The sequence below is a fragment of the Balaenoptera borealis genome, assembly GCF_965194805.1.
Source record: "Balaenoptera borealis genome assembly, chromosome: 6".
Lineage (NCBI taxonomy): Eukaryota > Metazoa > Chordata > Mammalia > Artiodactyla > Balaenopteridae > Balaenoptera > Balaenoptera borealis.
The window spans coordinates 55,115,792-55,137,508 of record NC_138863.1 but is presented as its reverse complement, the minus strand read 5'-3'; the positions used below and the strand labels follow the sequence as shown (position 1 = coordinate 55,137,508).

General features: G+C 40.8%; 1 protein-coding gene and 1 pseudogene across 8 annotated transcripts in view; one reads left to right on the top strand and one right to left on the bottom strand.

The window, feature by feature from the left end:
• Positions 1 to 350: 350 nt before the first annotated feature.
• PJVK (pejvakin) overlaps positions 351 to 21,717 on the top strand; it is a 54,422-nt gene continuing 33,055 nt past the window's right edge. For 2 of the 7 annotated variants that reach the window (XM_082395663.1, XM_082395659.1), the window contains exon 1: positions 16,991 to 17,375. Coding sequence is in view for 1 of the 7 variants with exons in the window: in XM_082395658.1 (XP_082251784.1) it covers positions 2,129 to 2,249 (121 nt within the window). In the remaining 6 variants the exon portion in view is untranslated. Of the gene's footprint in view, positions 2,250 to 2,283; positions 3,187 to 16,990; positions 17,396 to 21,717 lie in introns of those variants that run through there. The other 5 variants (XM_082395654.1, XM_082395662.1, XM_082395658.1 and 2 more) reach the window with 4 other exon arrangements.
• LOC309630431 (protein FAM136A pseudogene) lies at positions 9,685 to 11,795 on the bottom strand (annotated as a pseudogene). The gene has a single exon. The product of its transcript is annotated as a protein FAM136A pseudogene (transcript).

Sequence of the window (21,717 nt, the reverse complement as noted above, 5' to 3'; positions counted from 1 at the left end):
GCTAGCAGGGCTGTTCTTTCCTTTAAACAATGGGTTTGATGGGCTTCCTAAATTTGGGGGGGAAACAGTGAAAATTACAAAAATAAATTCCTACCAGGAAGCACTCCAGTCTGAAACAAGGTCATCCAAGTGCCAAGTACTTGAGGATAAAAACCAGTGATCAAGCTCAGCATTTCCTAATTACTCCTGAAATTGTCCGTGGTTTTTAAGTTTACCAAAAGTTTACTTCCCAGGTGCTAACAACTCAGTATTTTAAACCACCCTTCAGACTTGGGTCATTATCTATAGAATTCTAGGAACACAAATATGAGAATGAGAATTTTTCTTTCAAAAAAATTTAAACCACTTTACATCCAACCTTTCTTCCCAAAGTCTCTCCCCACTAAAGGCTTAATTCTCCACTGCATCTCTCAGAATTTTCTATAGGCTATCACAATACTTTTTGGTTGTTATTTTTTTTTTTTTAAAGTAGAGGGAAGGATTTTTTATTTTTTTATTTATTTATTTTTGGCTGTGTTGGGTCTTTGTTTCTGTGTGAGGGCTTTCTCTAGTTGTGGCAAGCGGGGGCCACTCTTCATCGCGGTGCGCGGGCCTCTCACTATCGCGGCCTCTCTTGTTGCGGAGCACAGGCTCGAGACGCGCAGGCTCAGTAGTTGTGGCTCACGGGCCTAGTTGCTCCGCGGCATGTGGGATCCTCCCAGACCAGGGCTCGAACCCGTGTTCCCTGCATTGGCAGGCAGACTCCCAACCACTGCGCCACCAGGGAAGCCCGGTTGTTATTTTTTTAAGCTTCTTGCCTTTCTTAATATTGTCTTTTCAATCCTCTATTACTAAATCTTCCTCTAGTCTTTTTTCCCCCATGTAGAATAAAGCACATTTATATTTATGTAATTAATATACTCTCTTCAAAATGTACTAGTCATTTTGTGTGGTCTCCATGGTTAATTCTCTAAAGTATTCCAAAGGCATTTATCCTTGATGTACAGAGTAAAGGAAAATGACAGAAGAAGCTTCTTCATTAATCCTGCTACAATTCTGGGCAAATGATGTTCAAACTGAGATAGGCTTGGACCTGGGACCTGGGACCCTTTACTGGAGTGCCTCCACCTGGACAAATGTCTCCTGCAGCAACAGAATACAAAGAAACTATAAGGGACTAAAAATAACTGCCTGCATGCACAGTTGGGGCAAATTATGAACAAAGAGATACAAAAAGGCCAAACACCAACTGCCACTTCTGAGGAGCCAGGAACAAAAGCCGGGTACTGCGAATGATCCCTGCTCACAGCACCACCAAGGGGGTAGGCGGACTACCTAAGCCACCTCTCTGGACCAACCCACCTATCTGTCCCCACCCTCATCCCATTAAGGAACCACGTGGACCCCCTTCAGGGAGCAAGCAAGGGCACCTGTTCCTTGTTTTCACTCCTTCATGCTACAGCACAAGTCCCAATAAAGCCTTGACTGAATTCCTTGTCTGGCCTCTTATCAATTTCTATTGCTTAATAAGTCCCAGGACCCTTGTCATTAACAAAACCAAGGCTGGGTGTCTGTGATGCTTTTAAATAGCATCACTTGTGTCACCAATGTAGGTGTGCACCAGCCTTTAGATTTTGTACATTTACTTCTAAGAGGTACCTGCATATGCAGGCACCTACCTAGGCGGCCACACAGGAGGATGGCATTCCCAGCGTGGCTTCTTCCATCAGTAATGTTCAGATTCATGGTATCAGCCCCAAGAGGTCAGCTATTTTCTAAATGCCTCACAATTTTGCCAAACATAGTTCACGATACCTAGTGAAACATTCCAAACTTTTTTATTTTGTTCAGTGAAAAAGATGTTTTTCCACAGTCTAGCTGAATTGGTGAAAGTGCCTAAAGCTAGTCTTATGTGAGAAGCTGTATGATCAGGCCTCTGAAGATGGCTGTACTCTTGCTCTCAGTCCGTCCCCTGCTCCACCAATGTCTGCTTCACCTACACCCAACTCACCTGACTGACCTTCCTACACACATGCCCCAGGCCCCAGCTAGTGATTGTTCTAATCTTTAGATCAGAGTCTCTACACCTGGAGAGCTTATCAAAGGCGTGGTGAGGGGCAGGCGCCTCTGCTAGTTCCCCTGGTAACCGATGAGCCAAGCTGACGTCAATTCCGCCTATAACAGGCAACCTCCCCCCACCCTCTGGGAGCAAAGATGGCAGCTACTTGCGCCCACGGTGGCGGGTACCTCGGGGACGTCGCTTGAGGCAGGTAAGCAACCTCCCCACCCCACCCCAACCCCCGTCCACTAAACCACTGGTGTCTCTGTCGCTGACTCCACCTCTCCCTTCCATCTTGAGTCTGGACAAGTACAGGGCTTGCAGGCCTGTGAGGTGCAGCTCAACAGAAGCCCTGAGGTTATTGATTTAGATGCTTTATCTTTCATTTGTTAGCATCTGGGACAAATCCTGACAACAAATCCATGCAGGTATATTATGCGCGCTTCAAATTTGACAAATTCTGGAAAAGCCTGCCTATCCCCAAAGTGCCGTCTCACATTGTACTGCCTTCTCAGTAGATTTGGGGAACCAAAAAGAAGAAATTTTCCTTTTTTCTAGTCAATGGGGGAAATTTGCAAAACTGCTATCTCATGGATGACATTAGTGCTTTTAGATACATCCTAGACTCCACTTCTATAAAGTACAATTATACTCAAAACCTAGGCCTGTAACCTGTATTAGTTTCTTACTGGTGCTTTAACAAGTTACCACAGACTTAATGGCTTAATACAACAGATATTTATTCTTTACTATACTGGAGGCCAGAAGTCCAAAATGAGTCTTTACAAAGCTAAAATCAAGATGTTGACGGGGCCGATTGCTTTTGGAAGCTCCAGGGGAGAATCTGTTCCTTGTCTCTTCCAGCTTCTGGTGGCTGTCTGCATTCTTTGGCTTGTGGCCACATCTCTCTAATCTCTGCTTCAGTAGTCAAATTTCCCTCCTTTCTTTTATTAGAACGCTGTGATCGCATTTAAGGCCCACCCACATAATCCAGGATAATCTCCTCAACTCAAGATCCTTGATGAAATTATCCGCAAAGTCCCTTTTGCCATTTAAAGTAACATTCACAGATTCTGAGGAATAGGACAAGGACATCTTCGGGGGCCATTATTCAGCCTACCCCAGTGGTATTCACAAAGCAGGAGGAGGTGAGTTGCACAGTGCAAAAGTGGGGGAAGTTTAAATGCTGTCGTTAAATAACATGGGATTGACTATTTAGCCAGTTGCTAGAGCTGAGACATCTAAGATGATTCTCTTACAAATCTGTCATCTTTACCTAAAACAGCGCTTGGCATATTGTACGTATGCATGAAAGATTTACTGAATGAATAAATGAATACAGCTCCACTTGGAGCTTGCAGACAGAAGAAAATGAAAGTATCTGAAGAAAATAACTGAATTTTTTCATTACATTAAAATCATACAAGCAAGTCTGTTTTGAAACTTTTTTTTAAGAAAGGCTTCCGTGAAAATGATTAATTCAGTTAAATGGGAAAATACAACAGGTAACAACTGGAGGGGAAATCAGTTGCTTCCATTCCTCTCAGACTCATCCAGTAAGGCACATACCTCTAAAGACAGAGAAAGCGGGAACATAGAAAACCACATAGATGGCCTGCCTCTAGCTTCTTCTTTAGGTTTTTCCATCACACTGTACTGCATCTGGTCACTATTATAATGATGAGTGACTAAAGGTATCATTTAAATTTAGACTCATGTTAGTGCAATGGCCTGGATGACTTCAGCAATTTCAGGTGGTCCTAAAATGATCTGACTTTGGAACAACAAAATCCTATCTCAGTTAAACCCTGGTTTAAAGCAGTATGAAAACCAGAATCCTCTAACATACTTAACTTGAAAGGAGAAGAATATTTGTTTTCAATGGAAAAGTCCAGTTGTTTGTCAATCATAAGATCCTTCTCTCAGCCCTCCTCTCTAAACAAACTCACCTATTCTCATTGGCACGTGAACATGTTGCCTAAATGAGCCAATTGAGATTAAAAAAAAAAAAATGGTACCTTCTTATCAATTTCATCCTTGGGGAGCAGGAGGAAAATGTCACAAAAAACCACAAAAGAGCCTGTATGAATCTGAAATAAAGCTCTTATTTAAAGTGAGAATATAGAGATGTTATGGAAACTCCCTGGGAGCAAGTACATGCCTGTACACCCGGCTAACGACATTCTTACACAAATCGGAATTGACAGGGAATATGTCTTCTGTGCTGAGGCCAGAGCTGGGAACGGTTAGTGCTGAGTGAGTGGCATCTGTTGTCTACCACCAGGAGTAGAAATCTGAACACTTCTGCCAGTACAAGTGGGTTCTGTTTTGATGACCTGTTAGTGAAACAAAAATACTGATGTTTAAAGATAGTGGGTTTTTATTTTTCTGTTACATGTTTTCCCTTGGCAAAAATCCAAACAAGGCGAGAGACTTCAAAAAGCATTTCTAAACGATAACAGAGAATGTAAATCTGTATTTTTTGTCATCCACACTACCTTTACCACCTGTATATTACTGCTCATAGCCATTGTATTAATGCATTTCTCTGTGAGGGCTCTTTATTCCAAGTGGTTGTCTTTCCTTGATGAGTCGTCAAAGCATGAAATAGGAATTTTCTTGGCATGTTACATAACGAGACAGATTCTTCAGGTTCTGTGACCACTTATCAATGTTTAGAGAAATTAGTAGGTACCATTCAATACCAGGAAGAAAATTTTACTATTAGGTGAAAAATCATTCATAGAATTCAAAGGTTGATACAAAAGGATTTGTATAGCAGTAACCAGGACTAAAAGTTAAGTACTGAACTTCTGTTTCTCAGTAAAGTTGATGAAGAATATGTAACTTGCATAAAATGTTATCAACATTTACCATCCACCATTGGTAATTTCATCCACCATGACATCAGTGACCACACTGTGGAAATGGTTGAAGACCATCTACATGAGCACAAAGGCTATTTATTCAGAGCTTGCTATATAGCAGGGGAGCCACCATCACCTGCCTTTGGCAGAAACCCAAAGGCAGATAGGAGGGTGGGAAAGTTCTATATTGAAAAATTTTTTTCAGATATGCTTGGATTGGAAACTGTTGACATGGGGAAGATGGAGGCATGCTAACTAGAAGCAGTATATCTTACACGTTTAGCTTGGGAAGTGTATTTGGCTTTCTTTGGTTGGTCCTGAGTTGGAAATCGATGCAAAATGAGGAAGCTGGCAGCCATTGACTGAGTCCTGGCAGTTCTGGGCTGATTGCTGCAGAGGTTGTGGGCGAGAGTTCTGTTGTCATATATGGTATGGCCATTGTCTGTTTGTCCATTCAATCTCTTAACATGAAAACCAGAATATGAAAAAAAAAAAAAAAAAGCCAGAAGATTCAAATCTGCTGAAAAGGCATCAGCATGCACTTGAAAAGTTAGTTGTTATTTAAGAACGTCATGCCTGAAGACAATGATTTAACACACGCAGCAGCAAAAGGTGCATTTTCACATCACAATGTGAAGCATAATTTTCATTCAGGTCACGTGTATCTACTTCTAAATTACTTTTGCTCATATTGAGTCCAACTTTCTTACGTGTACACTAACATGTAGCAATAGCTGTTAGCGTGTTGGCTCCATTAGCAAAAGAATTTTGTATATAATTAAAATGTCAATTTTTAAAAATTGAAGTATAGTTGATTTACAATGTTTCAGGTATACGGCAAAGTGAATCAGTTATACATCTATCTGCGCATATATCCTTTTTCAGATTCTTTTCCATTATAGGTTATTACAAGATATTGAATATAGTTCCCTGTGCTATACAGTAGGTCCTTGTTGTTTATTTTGTATATAGTAGTTTGTATATGTTAATCTCAAACTCCTAATTTATCTCTCCCCCGCCCCCGCCCCTTTCCTCTTTGGTAACCATAAGTTTGTTTTCTATGTCTGTGAGTCTATTTCTGTTTTGTAAATAAGTTCATTTGTATCATATTTTAGATTCCACATATAAGTGATATCATATGGTATTTGTCTTTCTACTTACTTGATTTAGTATGATAATCTCTAGGTCCATCCATGTTGACGCAAATGGCATTATTTCATTCTTTTTTATGGATGAGTAATATTCCATTGTGTGTGTGTGTGTATGTGTGTGTGTGTATCACATCTTCTTTATCCATTCATTTGTTGATGGACACTTAGGTTGTTCCATGCCTTGGTTATTGTAAATAGTGCAAAATAATGACAACTTCATACCAGTGTCATAAGACGCTTCACATAGAAAATCAATTGAAATAATTTCAAAAGTAGTTCAATTTTTCATCCAACTCGTGTAATTGAAGAAAAGCATTTAGGAGTTAATTATGTCAAAAGTGAAATATCTGACCCCATTTTTGTGAATGATACTATAAATTCAGTTTAAAAATTCAACTTTCCTATGAAAATGAAAATATTGGTGGGTACAGTATTGTGATAAAAACAAAGTTCTCAATAAATTACAAAACCTCCAGAGTAGAAATATACAAAGAATTGGCTATAGTACAAAACTAGTTCATAATTGTGTTCAAACAAGCTGAGAAATCTTACTAATAAAACAGTTATCAAATTTAACAAATGTTATATGGAATCTAAAAAAAAAAAAATGGTTCTGAAGAACCTAGGGTCAGGACAGGAATAAAGATGCAGACGTAGAGAATGGACTTGAGGACACGGGGAGGGGGAAGGGGAAGCGGGGACGAAGTGAGAGAGTGGCATGGACATATATACACTACCAAATGTAAAATAGATACCTAGTGGGAAGCAGCCGTATAGCACAGGGAGATCAGCTCGGTGCTTCATGACCACCTAGAGGGGTGGGATAGGGAAGGTGGGAGGGAGACGCAAGAGGGAGGAGATATGGGGATATATGTGTACATATAGCTGATTCACTTTGTTATAAAGCAGAAACTAACACACCATTGTAAAGCAATTATACTCCAATAAAGATGTTAAAAAAAAAAATTAACAAATATTTATATATACCCAGTTAAAGTACCTGAATTACAAAATTGTAACACAACTGATGTTGAATAAAAAATTCAGTTTTCCAATGGTTATATTCTACTTTTACTATATATCATCATTTGAATTTTAATATTTTTGAGTAGTACTTTGAAGTACTACTTTGTAAATCATTCTAGGTATCTTGCAATGGTATCAAACATTTTTATAACAAGTTTTCTAAATTTTGGTTTCACTTTGCTCAAAATCAATTGGAAATTGTTAATCTAAATATTCAATGAGTAGAGTGCCAAAAACTTCAGCTTTTGAAGTTTTTAGTGAATTGCAATTATTGAAAAGAAAACTTCCAAACAGGAAGACACTGAATTTTATCCCTTCAAGCACAAGGAAGGAACTGAACAAATTGAATGCTGAGAGCTCAAACAATGTAGATGTAACTTTTAAATTCTCTAACTGAGCTTTGGAGCATCTGGACTTGTAAGAAGAGCCTTTACATTTTTTATCTGAATGGAATGAACAAGAACAACCAATGGTTTTGCAGCATTTAAATCTGGCAAAATTTTCTAAAGAATTATAGAGACCATTTATTGGACACATTTTACCTTATAAATCCTTTTTGTTGCTTAAGGCACTAGGATCGATAACAAAGGGACAGTACCTGTGAAAATATTTGTGCTGAAATTTTACACATTTCACAACAAAAACAGTGTTAGATTTTAGAATATCCTCCATTTAGAATTTGCCCCAAATTACCAAGTACCTTAGCACTTGCAGAGAAAGTAGTTTCTCAGTTGAAAATATTATGGTCTATGAGGAAGAAGCAATTGAAGATGTCAACAATCTAAATGTACTTATTGTAAACTGCAACTTCAAAGAATAGTGTAGGCAATTTTAAGAAAAAAGAATGAAAAATATTAAGACCATACTAAAAAGTATACACATCAGAAAATGTCTCTCAGTGTGTCCAAATTTCCTTTTTATAAGGAAACCAGCCAGATTGGATTAGATTTCACTTTTAACTTACCTCTTAAATGGAATTTGCTTCAAATACAGTCACATTCCGATATTCTGGGGGTTAGGACTTTAACATTTGAATTTAAGGGGGACACAATTTAGCACCTAACAATACCCAAAGTAATTGAAATTAGGGTCTCAAAGATATTTGTACACCCATGTTCATAGCAATATTATTCACAATAGCCAAAAGGTGGAAGCAACGCAAGTGCCCATCAGCAGATTAATAGATAAACAAAATGGAGTATGTACGTACAATGGAATATTATTCAGCCTTAAAAAGGAAATAAATTCTGATACGTGGTACAGCATGGATGAACCTTGGGAACATTATGCTAAGTGAATTAAAACAGTCACAAAAAGACAAATACTGTCTGATTCTACTTACATAAGTCATCTATACAATTTATAGAAACAGAAAGTACAAGGTTGGTTTCCAGAGGCTGTGGGGAGGGAGGAATGGCGGGTTAGTGTTTTGTTTGTTTGTTTTGTTTTGTTTTTAACATCTTTATTGGAGTATAATTGCTTTACAATGGTGTGTTAGTTTCTGCTTTATAACAAAGTGAATCAGCTATACATATACATATACCCCCATATCTCCTCCCTCTTGCGTCTCCCTCCCACCCTCCCTATCCCACCCCTCTAGGTGGTCACAAAGCCCCGAGCTGATCTCCCTGTGCTATGCAGCTGCTTCCCACTAGCTATCTATGGAGTTAGTGTTTAATGGGTACAGAATTTCAGTTTTGCAAGGTGAAAAGAGTTCTGGAGATTGGTTGCACAACAATGTGAATGTACTTAACACTACTGAACTGTATACCTAAAAATGGTTAAGATGGTAAATTTTATGTTGTGTATACTTTAAATTTAAAACTTAGATGTATACACATGTTGAACCATTGTTAATTTCCTTGTTCTGATAATGTACTATATTTATGTAAGATGTAACCATTTAGGGACACTGAGTGAAAGGTACAGGGGACCTCTCTGTACTATCTTTGCAATTTCCTGTGAATCTATAATTACTTCAAAGCAAAAGGTTTCTTAAAATTATATTCTTGTGTTTAAGAAAAGGTAAGGAAGTTAGAGACTGTCAGTTCAATCTCTTGGGCTAGGATAACAGAACTTCATGGAGACAGAGATTAACACGTTTAACCACAGCCTACCCATGGGGGTAACTTTGATCAGAAAGAAGCTTACATGCTGGGACCCAGCAGGACCAAGTAACCCATATAATGACTATTACAAGTTATTAGCCATCAAGGAAAGCTGAATTAACAAGCTTTCTCTTTGGCGTCGGTGCTTTGGTAATGATGGCTTCCTATTGAGCAAAGTTCCAAACAATATTCCCTTGCCTGTCAAATGCCTAATTTGCCCAACCGTAAACCATAAAACATAGCTCAGATTCTCTCCATGCATATCACCCAGTATCACGCTGTGAGGCATAACTGGTAGTATTGCCTCTGGCCAAGGCCAAATTGCATCAGCAGGCTTTTCCCTCCTGATTCAGACATAAGATTTACATTTCCCTTGGGAAAAAGTTAGTCTCCTCACCCTCAAATGGAATCTAAAAACATCTAAAAGTTATGGCTGCAGTGTGTCTCAACTACCAACTCTCTTTTTTTCCTTTTAAAAAAAAATTTTTTTTAAAAAATCCCCTACCCATATCTTGCCCTTCCCCCCTTCCCTCTACCCACTGGTAACCACTAGTTTGTTCTCTATATCTGTGAGTCTGCTTCTTTTTTGTTATATTCACTAGTTTTTTGTATTTTTTAGATTATACATGTAAGTGATATCATACAGTATTTGTCTTTCTCTGTCTGACTTATATAACTTAGCATAATGCCCTCCAATGTTCTCATTGACATTTTGTTAAATGTTTTTTTTTTTGTTTTTTTTGGAAGAAAAATTGTCTTATTTATTTTTAAAACCAAGCCACTAGGAAAATATATCAGTCTTGAAGCAGCAAACAGACAGGCTATATTATCAAGTAATAAGTTGGTAAAAACACAAGGTCCTTAATAAAACAATAAGGCGCCAGAACTGGGGCAAGAACAACGCATGTCGCAAAAGTGGTATTTGGTAACGTAGGGCTGTCCCATTTTTTGCTCTAAAGGAGTCACAGCTTGCCCCTAAGTTGCTGACTTTTTCTCCTTTGACCTTTGTGTTGCCAAGGAATTGTTTCAACAGAGCTCTGTTATTACAGGGGGCAAAGTAAGCAATACTGGGTTTAGGCTTTCTTTCTACTTTGTTTTATGAAAACCAGATTTTTCCAAAGCCAGTAGTACTTCCTAACTCTTAATTAAGCAGCTAACAATTCCTCTTTTGCTGTTCATTCCTGACTATAGTAGCATATAGCACAATCGAAATCCCCTTTCCCTTCAAGGGTGAGTGTCACTGCAAGATTGTCTTGTCACTCGGCTGACTCTGCTGCAGACAGCCTCAGGGCTCATCGTGGCTGCCAGTTAGAGGGAAGGTTTGCGTCCCCTACCAGTATGATAGCGCTTCCTATATTTTTGCGGGGTCTCCAGGCTGAAAGATGTCATGTGTGAGAATTTTAAGAAATGTGCATCCACATTTTGACGGCAGAAATGAATATCCACAAGGACCCTTTCAAAGTTTTTATCCAAACTACCTCTCCCAGCTCTACCTCTTAAAAGTAACTTCATGCCCTTGTATATAAAACAAAACCAAGCAAAACAAATCCCCAGAAGCCCCCTTTCCCCTTCTAAATTAGTGACCTCATGGATTTTGTTTTATTTCTAGTTTGCGGAAAATGTTGTAGTGATCCTTCTGGTAAACAGGAGATTGGCAACAGATAGAAACACCTCTCCTCACATTCCACCAGCTCATAAGCAGGTCAGGTGAACCTGCCAGCCTGCTGGTATCTGTGTACTAAGAGAATCTGGTACCTTGGAGGGCTCTGGTTTGGTACAAGGGAGACTCTCCCTGTTGCCAGGAAAAGCACTTGAAATTCAGGCTCATGAAATTCACATGAAATTCAGGCTCACAAAAACTCTCCTGTGCTATCTCTGACCCAAATTTTAGCACCAGGTTTTTTCACTTTCTAGGATTCAAACACAAAGGAACCAGTGTCCAGAGGCAAGTGACCTAGGCCTTAAACTTGCTGCCATCCTTAATTTCCTCATTCATAAACTTTCCTTAGAAAACCCAAATCCCCATTCCTCTTTTTAAATACATTCCTGCCTTCAGCCCCGATGGCCAATAGCAGACATCTATTTCCCAATGGATGAGAGAGACTCCTTCATCTTCTTGGTCATGGCTGGGATGAGGTTCATGTGGCCATCCACACACTTGGTCACGCAACTCTCCAGCTGCCGCTTCACCTGAGGCTCTTTACTCCCCGCATCTGCTGAATCTTTGGCTTTGTCGTTGCCATGCATAGTGCACCGGGCCAGGCCGTCCTGGAACCTCTCCAGCTCGCTGGTCACCAGGGCCTGGGCTGGAGCCAGAGGTGCACGGCAGCGCTCAGTGCACGGGTGCACTTGCTGCATGGACGCCTGGCTGTCCTCACAACAGCCGGCGCTGCGCCGGAACATGAGGCCCTGCATCTTCCGATGTTCTCTCTCTCCAGCCTCTTCACCATAGAGTCCACCGCCTCCCGCACCCGGAGCTGCTGCAGCTCCGCCGTGGCGACCCCCACGCTGCTACCTGCCGCACCGGCGCCCACGTGGACTCCCCTTGTTAAATGTTTTGAGTTTGTTTTTGTAGGTTTTTTTTTTTTGCCTTCTTTGGTTCTCTTTTTTTAAATAAACAAATTGTTTATTTAATAAATAAGTAAATAATACATAAGGTTTCAGGCTTCAAAGAGTTGATAAATGTTATGGACTGTCACAAGATGGGCAGTTTGAAAATGGTGGTATTTAGACCGGTAAGTCTACTGGTTTGTCCAGTGGAATATGTTTTTTCTGATCTGGTTAATCAGTATTGTGCCATCTTGTTTGGGAGGGTTTTATGTGATATTATTGCTACCCAGTGCATCGTGGTCCATTTCTGTTAAGACCACCACCAACATGCCTGACACAAGTGAAGAAAGTTGCATGAATTAAATTCTATGACTTAATTCTGAGCCAAATTCTATGCCTTGAATCCTGAATCAAAGTCTAGAACTTTAAGAGACTTGGATTTATTAGAAGGGTGTGGTGAGAAAAGGACTTCCTGCCTTTTTTTTTAAACCTTTCTTCTTTTGTTCTCTTCTCTTGTGATTTGATGACTATCTTAATGTTAAGTTTGGATTAATTTTTCTTTTTTGTGTGTATATCTAGGACAGATTTTTGGTTTCTGGTTACCACCGTGAGGTTTTTATATAGCAATCTGTATATACATGATTGTTTTAAGTTGCTGATCTCTTAATTTCAAATGTATTTTTAAACTCTGCATTTGTACTCTCCTCCCCTCTTGATTACTGTTTTTTTATATTGTATTTTACATCTAATTGTTTTGTGTATCCCTTAACTGCTTATTGTGGATATAGGTGATTTTACTACTTTTAACTTTCCTACTAGCTTTGTGTGTGGATGGTTTCCTGTCTTTACTGGTGAGCTCACCTCTACTGGTGAGTTTTTCATTTTGTAATTTTCTTGTTTCTAGTTGTGGCCTTTTCTTTTTCACTTAGAGAAATTCCTTTAACATTTGTTGTAAAACTGGTTTGGTGGTGCTAAACTCTTTTAGCTTTTGCGTGTCTGTAAAGCTTTTGATTTCTCCATCAAATCTGAATGAGAACCCTGCTGGGTAGAGTATTCTTGTTGTAGGTTTTTCCCTTTCATCACTTTAACTATATCGTGCCACTCCCTTCTGGCCTGCAGATTTTCTACTGAAAAATCAGCTCATAGCCTGTGGGTGTTCCCTTGTATGTTATTTGTTGCTTTTCCCTCACTGCTTTTAATATTCTCTCTTTATCTTTAATTTTTGTAATTTTAATTACAGTGTGTCTTGGTGTGTTCCGCACTGGGTACAGAGGTACAGTCCCATACTGTATGGGACTCTGCACTTCCTGGACTTCGGTGACTCTTTTCTTTCCCAGGTTAGGGACGTTTTCAGCTATTATGTTTTCAAATATGTTCTCAGAACATTTCTCTCTCTCTTCATCTTCTGGGACCCCAATAATGCAAATATTAGTGCACTTGATGTTGTCCCAGAGGTCTCTTAAACTGTCCTCATTTCTTTTCATTCTTTTTTCTGTTCAGCGGCAGTGGTTTCCACTACTCTGTCTTCCAGCTCACTGATCCGTTCCTCTGTATCATTTAGTCTACTGTTGATTCCTTCTAGTGTTTTTTTCATTTCAGTTATTGTATTCTTCGTCTCTGGTTGTGCTTTATATTTTCTAACTCTTTGTTAAAAGCTTGTAACTTCTTGCCCTGTGCATCCATTCTTCTCCCGAGTTCTTTCATCACCTTTACTCTGAACTCTTTCTCTGGTAGCTTGCCTATCGTCACTTCGCTTAGTTCTTTTTCTGGGGTTTTATGTTGTTCCTTCATCTTGAACATGTTCCTCTGTTGCCTCAGTTTTTCTAAATTGCTATTTGTATTTTTATGTATGTGGTAGGTTAGTTATGTTTCTTGACCTTGGAGAAGTGGCCCTCTGTAGGAGACGTCCTAGGCGTCCCAGCAGTGCTCTCCCCTCTCGTCACCCAGGCTCTAGGGATTCCCCCTAAGAGGGCTGCATGGGTCCTTCTGTTGTAGCGGGCTGACTATGTGGGTGGTCTGGTAGGTTTGGTTGGCCCCTAACCTTGTTGATTGTCAGGCCCTGCCTTGTGCAGATGCTGCTTGTTAGGGGGGCCTTGTCATGAGGCAGCTGGTTGTGGAATCCTAGGGGGCCCTGGGGCTAGTGCTGGCTCACTGGTGGGCAGAGTCAGGGTCCAGAACACTCCAGAGCTGTTGCCTCCCCCCCCATTGGCAGGTGAAGCCAGGTCCTGGGGTTAGTGCTGGACACTGGCACGCAGAACCGGGTCCTAGAGCCAGCTTCAGCACCCAGGGATCCCATAGCTGCTGTCAGATTGCTGGTGGGGAGGTGTTGGTTCCTCCCACCAACACCTCGTTGGTCGGGTATGAGGTCCAGGGTGTCCTGAAGCTTGTATTGGCCTGCTAGTGGTCAGGGCCAGGGCCCAGCTGGTCCCAAGTAGGGTCTGGCCTACTGTGGGCAGGCCGAGTCCACAGGCTGTGGGATTGTAGTCTTCTTGGGTCTGGTGTCTGCCCCCTGGTGGTTGAGGCTGGTCTAGAGGTTAGTGTAGGCTTCCTGGAGGGCAGGGCTGGTGCCTGTCCACTGGTGGGTGGAGCTGGGTCCTGACCCTCTTGTGGGCAGGGCCGTGTCTAGGGGCATGTCTAGAGGCACCTACAGCCTGTTGGGTGAGGCCAGGTCTTGGTGCTAATGAGCTAGAGGGAGGATCTGAAGATGGCGGCTGCCAGCATCAGTGTTACACAGTAGAATGTGTAACACAGCCAAATATGGCTGCTGCCAGTGTCTGTGTCCCCCAGGGTGAGCCACAGCCACTCCCATCCCCTCACTCCCACCCCCCACTGCTACCCCTCCAATTCCCCAGCCCCACCCCAGCCCACCTCTCTGGGAGACTCTCCAAGACCAGCAGGTAGGTCTGGCCCAGGCTCCTAGCAAATTACTGCTTTGCCCTGGATCTGTGAGATCTTGTGTGCACCCTTTAAGAGGGAAGTCTCTCTTTCCCCCAGTCCTATGGGGCTCCAAAAATTAAGCCCCACTGGCCTTCAAAGCCAAATGCTCTGGGGGCTCATCTTCCTGGTGCAGGATCCCTGGGCTGGGGAGCCTGACATGAGGCTCAGAACTCTCACTCCTATGGGAGAACCTCTGTACTATAATTATTCTCCACTTTGTGGGTTGCCCAGGGGTATGGGACTTGATTATATCATGAGTCCACTTCTCCTACCCAACTTGTTTTGGTTCCTTCTTTATTGTCTTTAGTTGTAGAAGATCTTTCCTCTTTTAAGGACACCTGTGTTTACATTGGGCCCATCTGGATAATCCGGGATATTGTCCTATTTTATTTTTTTTGAATTATTTTAAAAATTTATTTATTTTTTATTTATTTTTGGCTGTGTTGGGTCTTCGTTGCTGCGCGCAGGCTTTCTCTAGTTGTGGCGAGAGGGGGCTACTCTTCGTTGCGGTGCGCGGGCTACTCATTGCAGTGGCTTCTCTTGTTGCGGAGCACGGGCTCTAGGCACGTGGGCTTCAGTAGTCGCAGCACGTGGGCTCAGTAGTTGGGGCTTGCAGGCTCAGTAGTTGTGGCACATGGGCTTAGTTGCTCCACGGCATGTGGGAGCTTCCCGGACCAGGGCTTGAACCTGTGTCCCCTGCATTGGGAGGCAGATTCTTAACCACTGCATCACCAGGGAAGCCCTATTGTCCTATTTTAAAGTCAGATGATTAACAACCTTAATTCCCCTTTGCCATGTAACCTAACATATTCACAGGGTCAGGCCTGTGCACATCTTTGAGGGGCCATTATTCTACCTACCACGGACAAGTTTAAAGATTGTTGAATAAATTCATGCTAGACAGAAAAGTGGGCCTTAGGAATTCACGTTTTCATTCTGCCAGTATTTATTGAGTGCTCACAAATTATGAGGAACTGTTCCAGGTGCTGCCATTAAAATAGAAAGCAAGGTGGACTGGTCTTTGTCTTCACTGAGTTCACACTATAGTGTCCATATAGTTATAATACATTTTTTTAAAACTCCTGTTAAAATGAAACAGTATAGCAACATAATTAACTTTTACTGAAAATCTTTAGCCCCACTGGATTCATAAGAGAAATTGTCTATAACTGTCTTTTCTTATACTGTCCTTATCTGGTTCAATTTCAAGGTTATATAATAGTAGTTGCTACAAAATAGTAGTTGAATCGTTTTCATTCCATCTATTTTTTGGAACAATTCATATAAAAGAGGAATCATTTGTTCTTTGAAACTTTGATTCAACTCATCTCTAAGATTGTTCAGGCCTGAGCTTTTTAATTTTTTTGGAGGTTTTCATATCCAGTTCAATTACTTTAATGGTTAGTAGTCTATTCAGATGTCTGGGGTTACATGGGTTACACGTTGTTAACATGTGTCACTTTCATCTAGGTGTTGAAAGTTATTGCTGCACAGTTGCTCATATTGGTTTACCTTTTCTTAAAATTTTCTGTCTGTAATTATTTTCCACTTTTTATTACACATTTTGTTTCTTTGCCTCTTCTCTCTCTAGGCTGGTTTGTTTGTTTTTCTCTTAACAAATTCTGCCAGAGGTCTGTGTAGTAGGATTGTCTGTGGTTTCACTAATAATCCCCAATATTTTTGCTCTTTTTATTGATTTTTTTTTGTTTGCCCTTATGTCTCTCCTTGTTCTCTTTGCTCTATTTGTTAGCCTTTTGTAATCTCTGATTTCTGAGATTATTCTTCTTGTGTTTTTATTGAAATATACTTAGAGTTATATTTCTCTTTAGGTACTGCTTGTTGTGTTGCAAAAATTTTCACATGTGGTTTCATGTCATTCAGCACTAAATATTTGGGGATTTTGCTTATAATTTTATCTTTAACCCAAATATTACATTGTTTATCTTATTTATTTTTTACCAACCATACATTTAAAAAGATTATTTTCCCCTTTTCCTATCTTCCATTGGACAAATGCAAATCTATTTTGCTGGAATGAAGTTGTACATTTCTATTTCTAATTTTCTGGTGGTGTTCCCTAATTATTAAGACTCATTCTTTCCCCAGCAATTTCTAAACTGTGTACGTTTCCTCCCCATGCCCTCTCCTCCCACATCCCGCACCCCTTGCACATCTATCTTAGTTCCCAAGGGGCTCACTGCTCCCAGCTCTTGTTTCCAAGCAGTTGCCGCGCCCACTCCAATCCCTTGGGCCAGTCCTCTCGTTCTCGGCCCCAAAGCCCTCCCACCTCCCCGCCTCCCAACCCGGCGACCCCGCCCCTCAAGGAGCAGTGCGCTCGGGCTGCCTTCCCAAGGGTTGCTGTCGGCTAGGAGGGCGGACTCTCCGGGCCCTGCTGCCGTTTCGTGCCGCTGCTCCCTGTGGCTCGCCCTGGGACCTACTGCCCCACAGACTCCCGCTCCTGCATGTCCTACCCGCCCCCTCCCTTCCTAAAGGAGCTCTCGAGGGTCCCGATACACGGAAGCCTGGTCTGCCCCGCGCAGCCTCCCCCATCCCCAGCATGGCCGTCCTGGTCTCTGACATCTTTTGTTGAAAAAGGGAGAGAACGTCAGGCTCACACAAGGCAGGATTGAGCAGTGGTGGCTGAAGAAAGAGCGGCAGCTTGAATTTCAGTTTTCTTATGAGGAATTTTCCAGAAAAGGTATCTTCACTGTGAAATAGGTATAGTAAATATCGATCTTGTCCTGGTAGTAGCACTTGGCTATGGTTTTTCCTTCAGGTTTTACAGTACTGTACAGAGGGGGCCAGTACCAGTCTTTCAAAGGGAAGGTGCTTTGTTGGTAAAGATACCGATTGCCTCCTCTTGGACTAACGGTCACACTGATGAATATGGGTGTTTAAAAAAAAGAAGTCTTGTTTCTCACATGAATGAAAAGGAAATTTCCTTTCGTCTCTCTCAGGCTCCCTTAAAGAGTAAAGTCAAGGTTACTTAACTTGCAAAATTAAATACTGACCTCATTTCAAATGAAATAAAATTCATTGCTTGATCAGCATCCCCTTGGAGCAGTTTATATTAATGGAATTATCTTTTATTACCCCAGTAAATTGATTTAGGATGATACAGTCTATCTAAAAAGCAGTAATATTTACAGGTCCTGAAATTAAATGCTAAGGGAAAACATGATTTCTTTAAACCGGGTAGGGGGACAAGCCTAAGGGAGTTTTACTCTAACGTCTACCAAGTTCAGTGGATCTTCAGCTTGATCTCGGCTTGATCGTTCTTGCATGAGCTCTGCTTTGCCTATGATTCCACTCTGAGCTCACTGACCACGAGAGCACGAAGCAGAAGGTAGCTCATATCTTCTACCCAAGACTGGGTGTGGTTTATGAGCGGCTGGAATAAGTAGTTCGGAGGATTTGAGGAGCGGATGGCCCACGTGCTGTGTGTCTTCCCCTAGTGACCAATGTGCTGAAGTTCCTATGGTTCAGGGCAGTTGCTAAGTTTTTAATTATCAGCAACAAGGTAAAGCTCACTCATGTGAACACATCCTGTGTGTACAGCACCAATTCTAGAAGCTTGACATGTGAAAAGATATGATACACTTTATACCCAGAAGGAGTAAGACAAGATCTTAGGAATAAGATAGGAAAAAAATAAAAACAAAAGGTGCATATATTGTGTCAAAACGGTGCTGTAAGCTAATAAGAATTATAAAAACTTACAGAATGAGGTAAAATTAATGTTTTCCAAAGTGTGTGTTCCTCTCAGCTAATCCCACAAGGTGTTTAAAGGATTCTGACATCAAAATAAATTTGGAAAATGCTACTCACTGTATCCCAGCTGTGATCTTTTAAAGGGACCTGATAAGACCTATCATAAATAAACTTGTTTAACCCAGAGTTTACCAAATGTATTTATATATGGAATCTTTAAAAACTATTATTAGTAGTATAAAAGCTATTAAAAATAAGCTGTGGAACACACTTTCTGAAACACTGTTCTAGAATTACCATTCTATATGGCAATGAGAAGCTCATGAGTGACCCTGAGGGAACCTGTCAGAATGGTAGGATTAAATCGTTATTAAGATGAAAGAATAAGGTGAGAAAGTGATAACAGTGATTATAACCTGTTAGCTGGAGTTCCCAATGAAAGAAATAGATGAGATGAAATTCAAGGGGGTGTGAGGGTTGTTATGTGTCAACTTGGCTGGGCCATGGTACCCAGCTATTTGGTCAAACATTACTCTGGATGTTTCTGTGGAGGTATTTTTTGGATGAGATTAACATTTAAGTCAGTGGACTTTGAATAAAGCAGATTATCCTCCATGAGCAATGTGTCTATTAGAACATTTATATATGTGATTTGCATTATGGCTTTTTTTTGGACAGTGCTGATCGAAACTGTTAAATAGCAACCAAAGTTCTCAGTATCATTTAAGAAAAAAGGCCCATCATCAGACAATACAGTGCAGACGGTAAGAAGAGGAAGTGCTGCAGAGATTCAGAGAATGCCATAAATGACCTTGGGTCCTGTCCTTGGGCCAGACTTTTTTTTTAGAAATTGTTACTTTGTTGTTGTTGTTTTTTTTTTTTTGGCTGTGTCAGGTCTTAGCTGCGGCACGCGGGATCTTCGTTGAGGCATGCGGAATCTTTAGTTGCGGTACGCGGGCTCTTCGTTTTGGCGTGCAGGTTTTCTCATCTCTAGTTGTGGCGTGCGGGCTCCAGGGCGCGTAGGCACTGTAGTTTGCCGCACCGCGCGCAGGCTCTCTTGTTGAGGCGCATGAGCTCAGTAGTTGTGGCTGTGGCACGTGGGCTTAGTTGCCCCGAAGCATGTGGGATCTTAGTTCCCTGACCAGGGATCTAACCCGCTTCCCCTGCATTGGAAGGCAGATTCTTTACCACTGGACCACCAGGGAGGTCCCTGGGGCAGACTTTTTAATGTTTACTCTGCTGATCCCATAAGCCTGTACCTCAAGGCTTAGTTGAAATGTTATAGAATGAATTTATGTTTGAGTGAGTCATTCCAATTTCATAGCTTTTTAAGAAGAATGCCTTACACTGTGTATATCTTCAAGGTTTTCAAAATACTTGCACATTCATTATCTCATTTAATCTTCCTAATGATCTGGGAGGAAGGTAGAGCAGGTTATCCCTATTTTACTGGTGAGGAAGTTGAGGCTTGAAGAGTCTGTGTGATGCAAAGAACATTGGAATTAAGGATGCTGTAGAACGGTGACTCCGAGTGATCAAATACTATGAGGTCCTGGAAAGTACACTGGATTTGGAGTCAGAAGGCTCAGTTCTTCCCAGATTGATGGCTTTAGACAGATATTCTTACCTGTCTACCTAAGTTTCATTTGTTCAACTGTAAAATGGGATAATCAGAGTACCTATCCCAGAGGGTTGAGGTGAGCATTAATTGAGATAATCCACGTAAAACACTTGACACAGTAACTAAATCCCAGGAATCTCTTGGTATTTTTTTTTTCCATACACACACACTGTATTTTATTTTTACAAGAGATAAACTGACACCAAGCATTGTAAATGGATGACCACAACAAAAGCAACAATGATTGCAGTTACCAAACACGAAACACACTCGTAGTATGTCATAATATTGACATTCAGTCCAGTAATCCACTGTAACAGCTCCTTTACTTTGCAGTGATAATTGATTTGTATATTTTTTGCCTAATTTAACTCTTAGTAGTAGTATGAAATTATATTTTAGTATCATTCAAATTAAGGGTAAACACCTAGGTGTAGCAAGGTTCTAATACCATCCTTTAGTACTCCAGTCTAGGAGGTTATCCTTCTAAATGCTTTGCAAAACACTGCTCTGTATATCCGTTTAGTTGATAATAGAGGTTCCATTTAGAATTACAGGCATGTAATTTGCAGGCATGACAACAGGATTCAGAGAGTTATAAATGAATACGCCTCATTTTCTAAATGGAAATGGAACTTATTAAGATAAATTATCTAATACTTGGATATGAGGCAAAAAAAAAAAAAAAAAGTGGGTGGCATGTCCTTTCAGTGACATGGGAGTGAAGGCTATGCTAGGATTAGCCAGGGTAATGTACTTCAACTTGCTGCTTATCCTTGGTTTAAGTTTCCAGACTTAGTGATGATGCATGTTAACTTGTAGACTTTTTTTTTTTCCTGGTAGAAGTGCAGATTTCTGCCTAGTGGAACAGACAACCACCAAAGTTATAGTTTAAACAGTTTTGTATCTCACCCAGCAATCTCATTCTCCTATAAAGAAATACCCTAGCTCCACAAATGCTCTTTGAACTGGGCAGGGCATCTTACTAGTTCCCTCATTATTGAATGAATTGAATAAAATCTTTGACATGCACCGTCTAGAATGTGCCCCTGGATTCACCCCCTCTCAGGTTCACAGTCTGTGCTGTTGTCCAATGTCTGAAAACACCTGCCTTGTGTCTTTTGTCCAGTTTCATAGTTGTTTACAGAGGAAGGGCTGGCCCAGAATCTGTGACTCCTTCATGCTGGAAGCAGAAGCCAATTACTCTTATGTTAGAGATGAGGAAACAGAGGAATGGAAAGGTTTAGCAACTTGTCTAAGATCACGCAGCATTTTAAATGTTGGCGCTGGAATTCAAGCCTAGGCAGTCTGACTTCAGAACTGCTCACTTAATTACTGTGCCGTGTAGCTTCTCAGAAAAATGGCTTTATATATACATGTAAAATGTTTTGTCTGGTGTCAGGAAACAGTAAGTCCTCAATAAAGTCTAGCTATATTATTCTTTAAAACTCTAAAGCTCAGTATAAATGTGTTCTTAGCCCAGTGCTTAGAAGCAGAAGATGGTGGGTAGGACAAAAGTGCCACCACATGAGTTGGTTTTCTTGATTAGTACTAACCTTTATTACCGTCCTACCATTAGCAAATGAAAAGAGGGCATTTGCTTAAGTCCTTATTGCTTAAGTCCTTTTTATTTGCATGAACCAAATATTAAATCCTTAGTCTGCTTTTTTTTGCCATTAAAATCTATCTTTATTCATTAGAAATATAG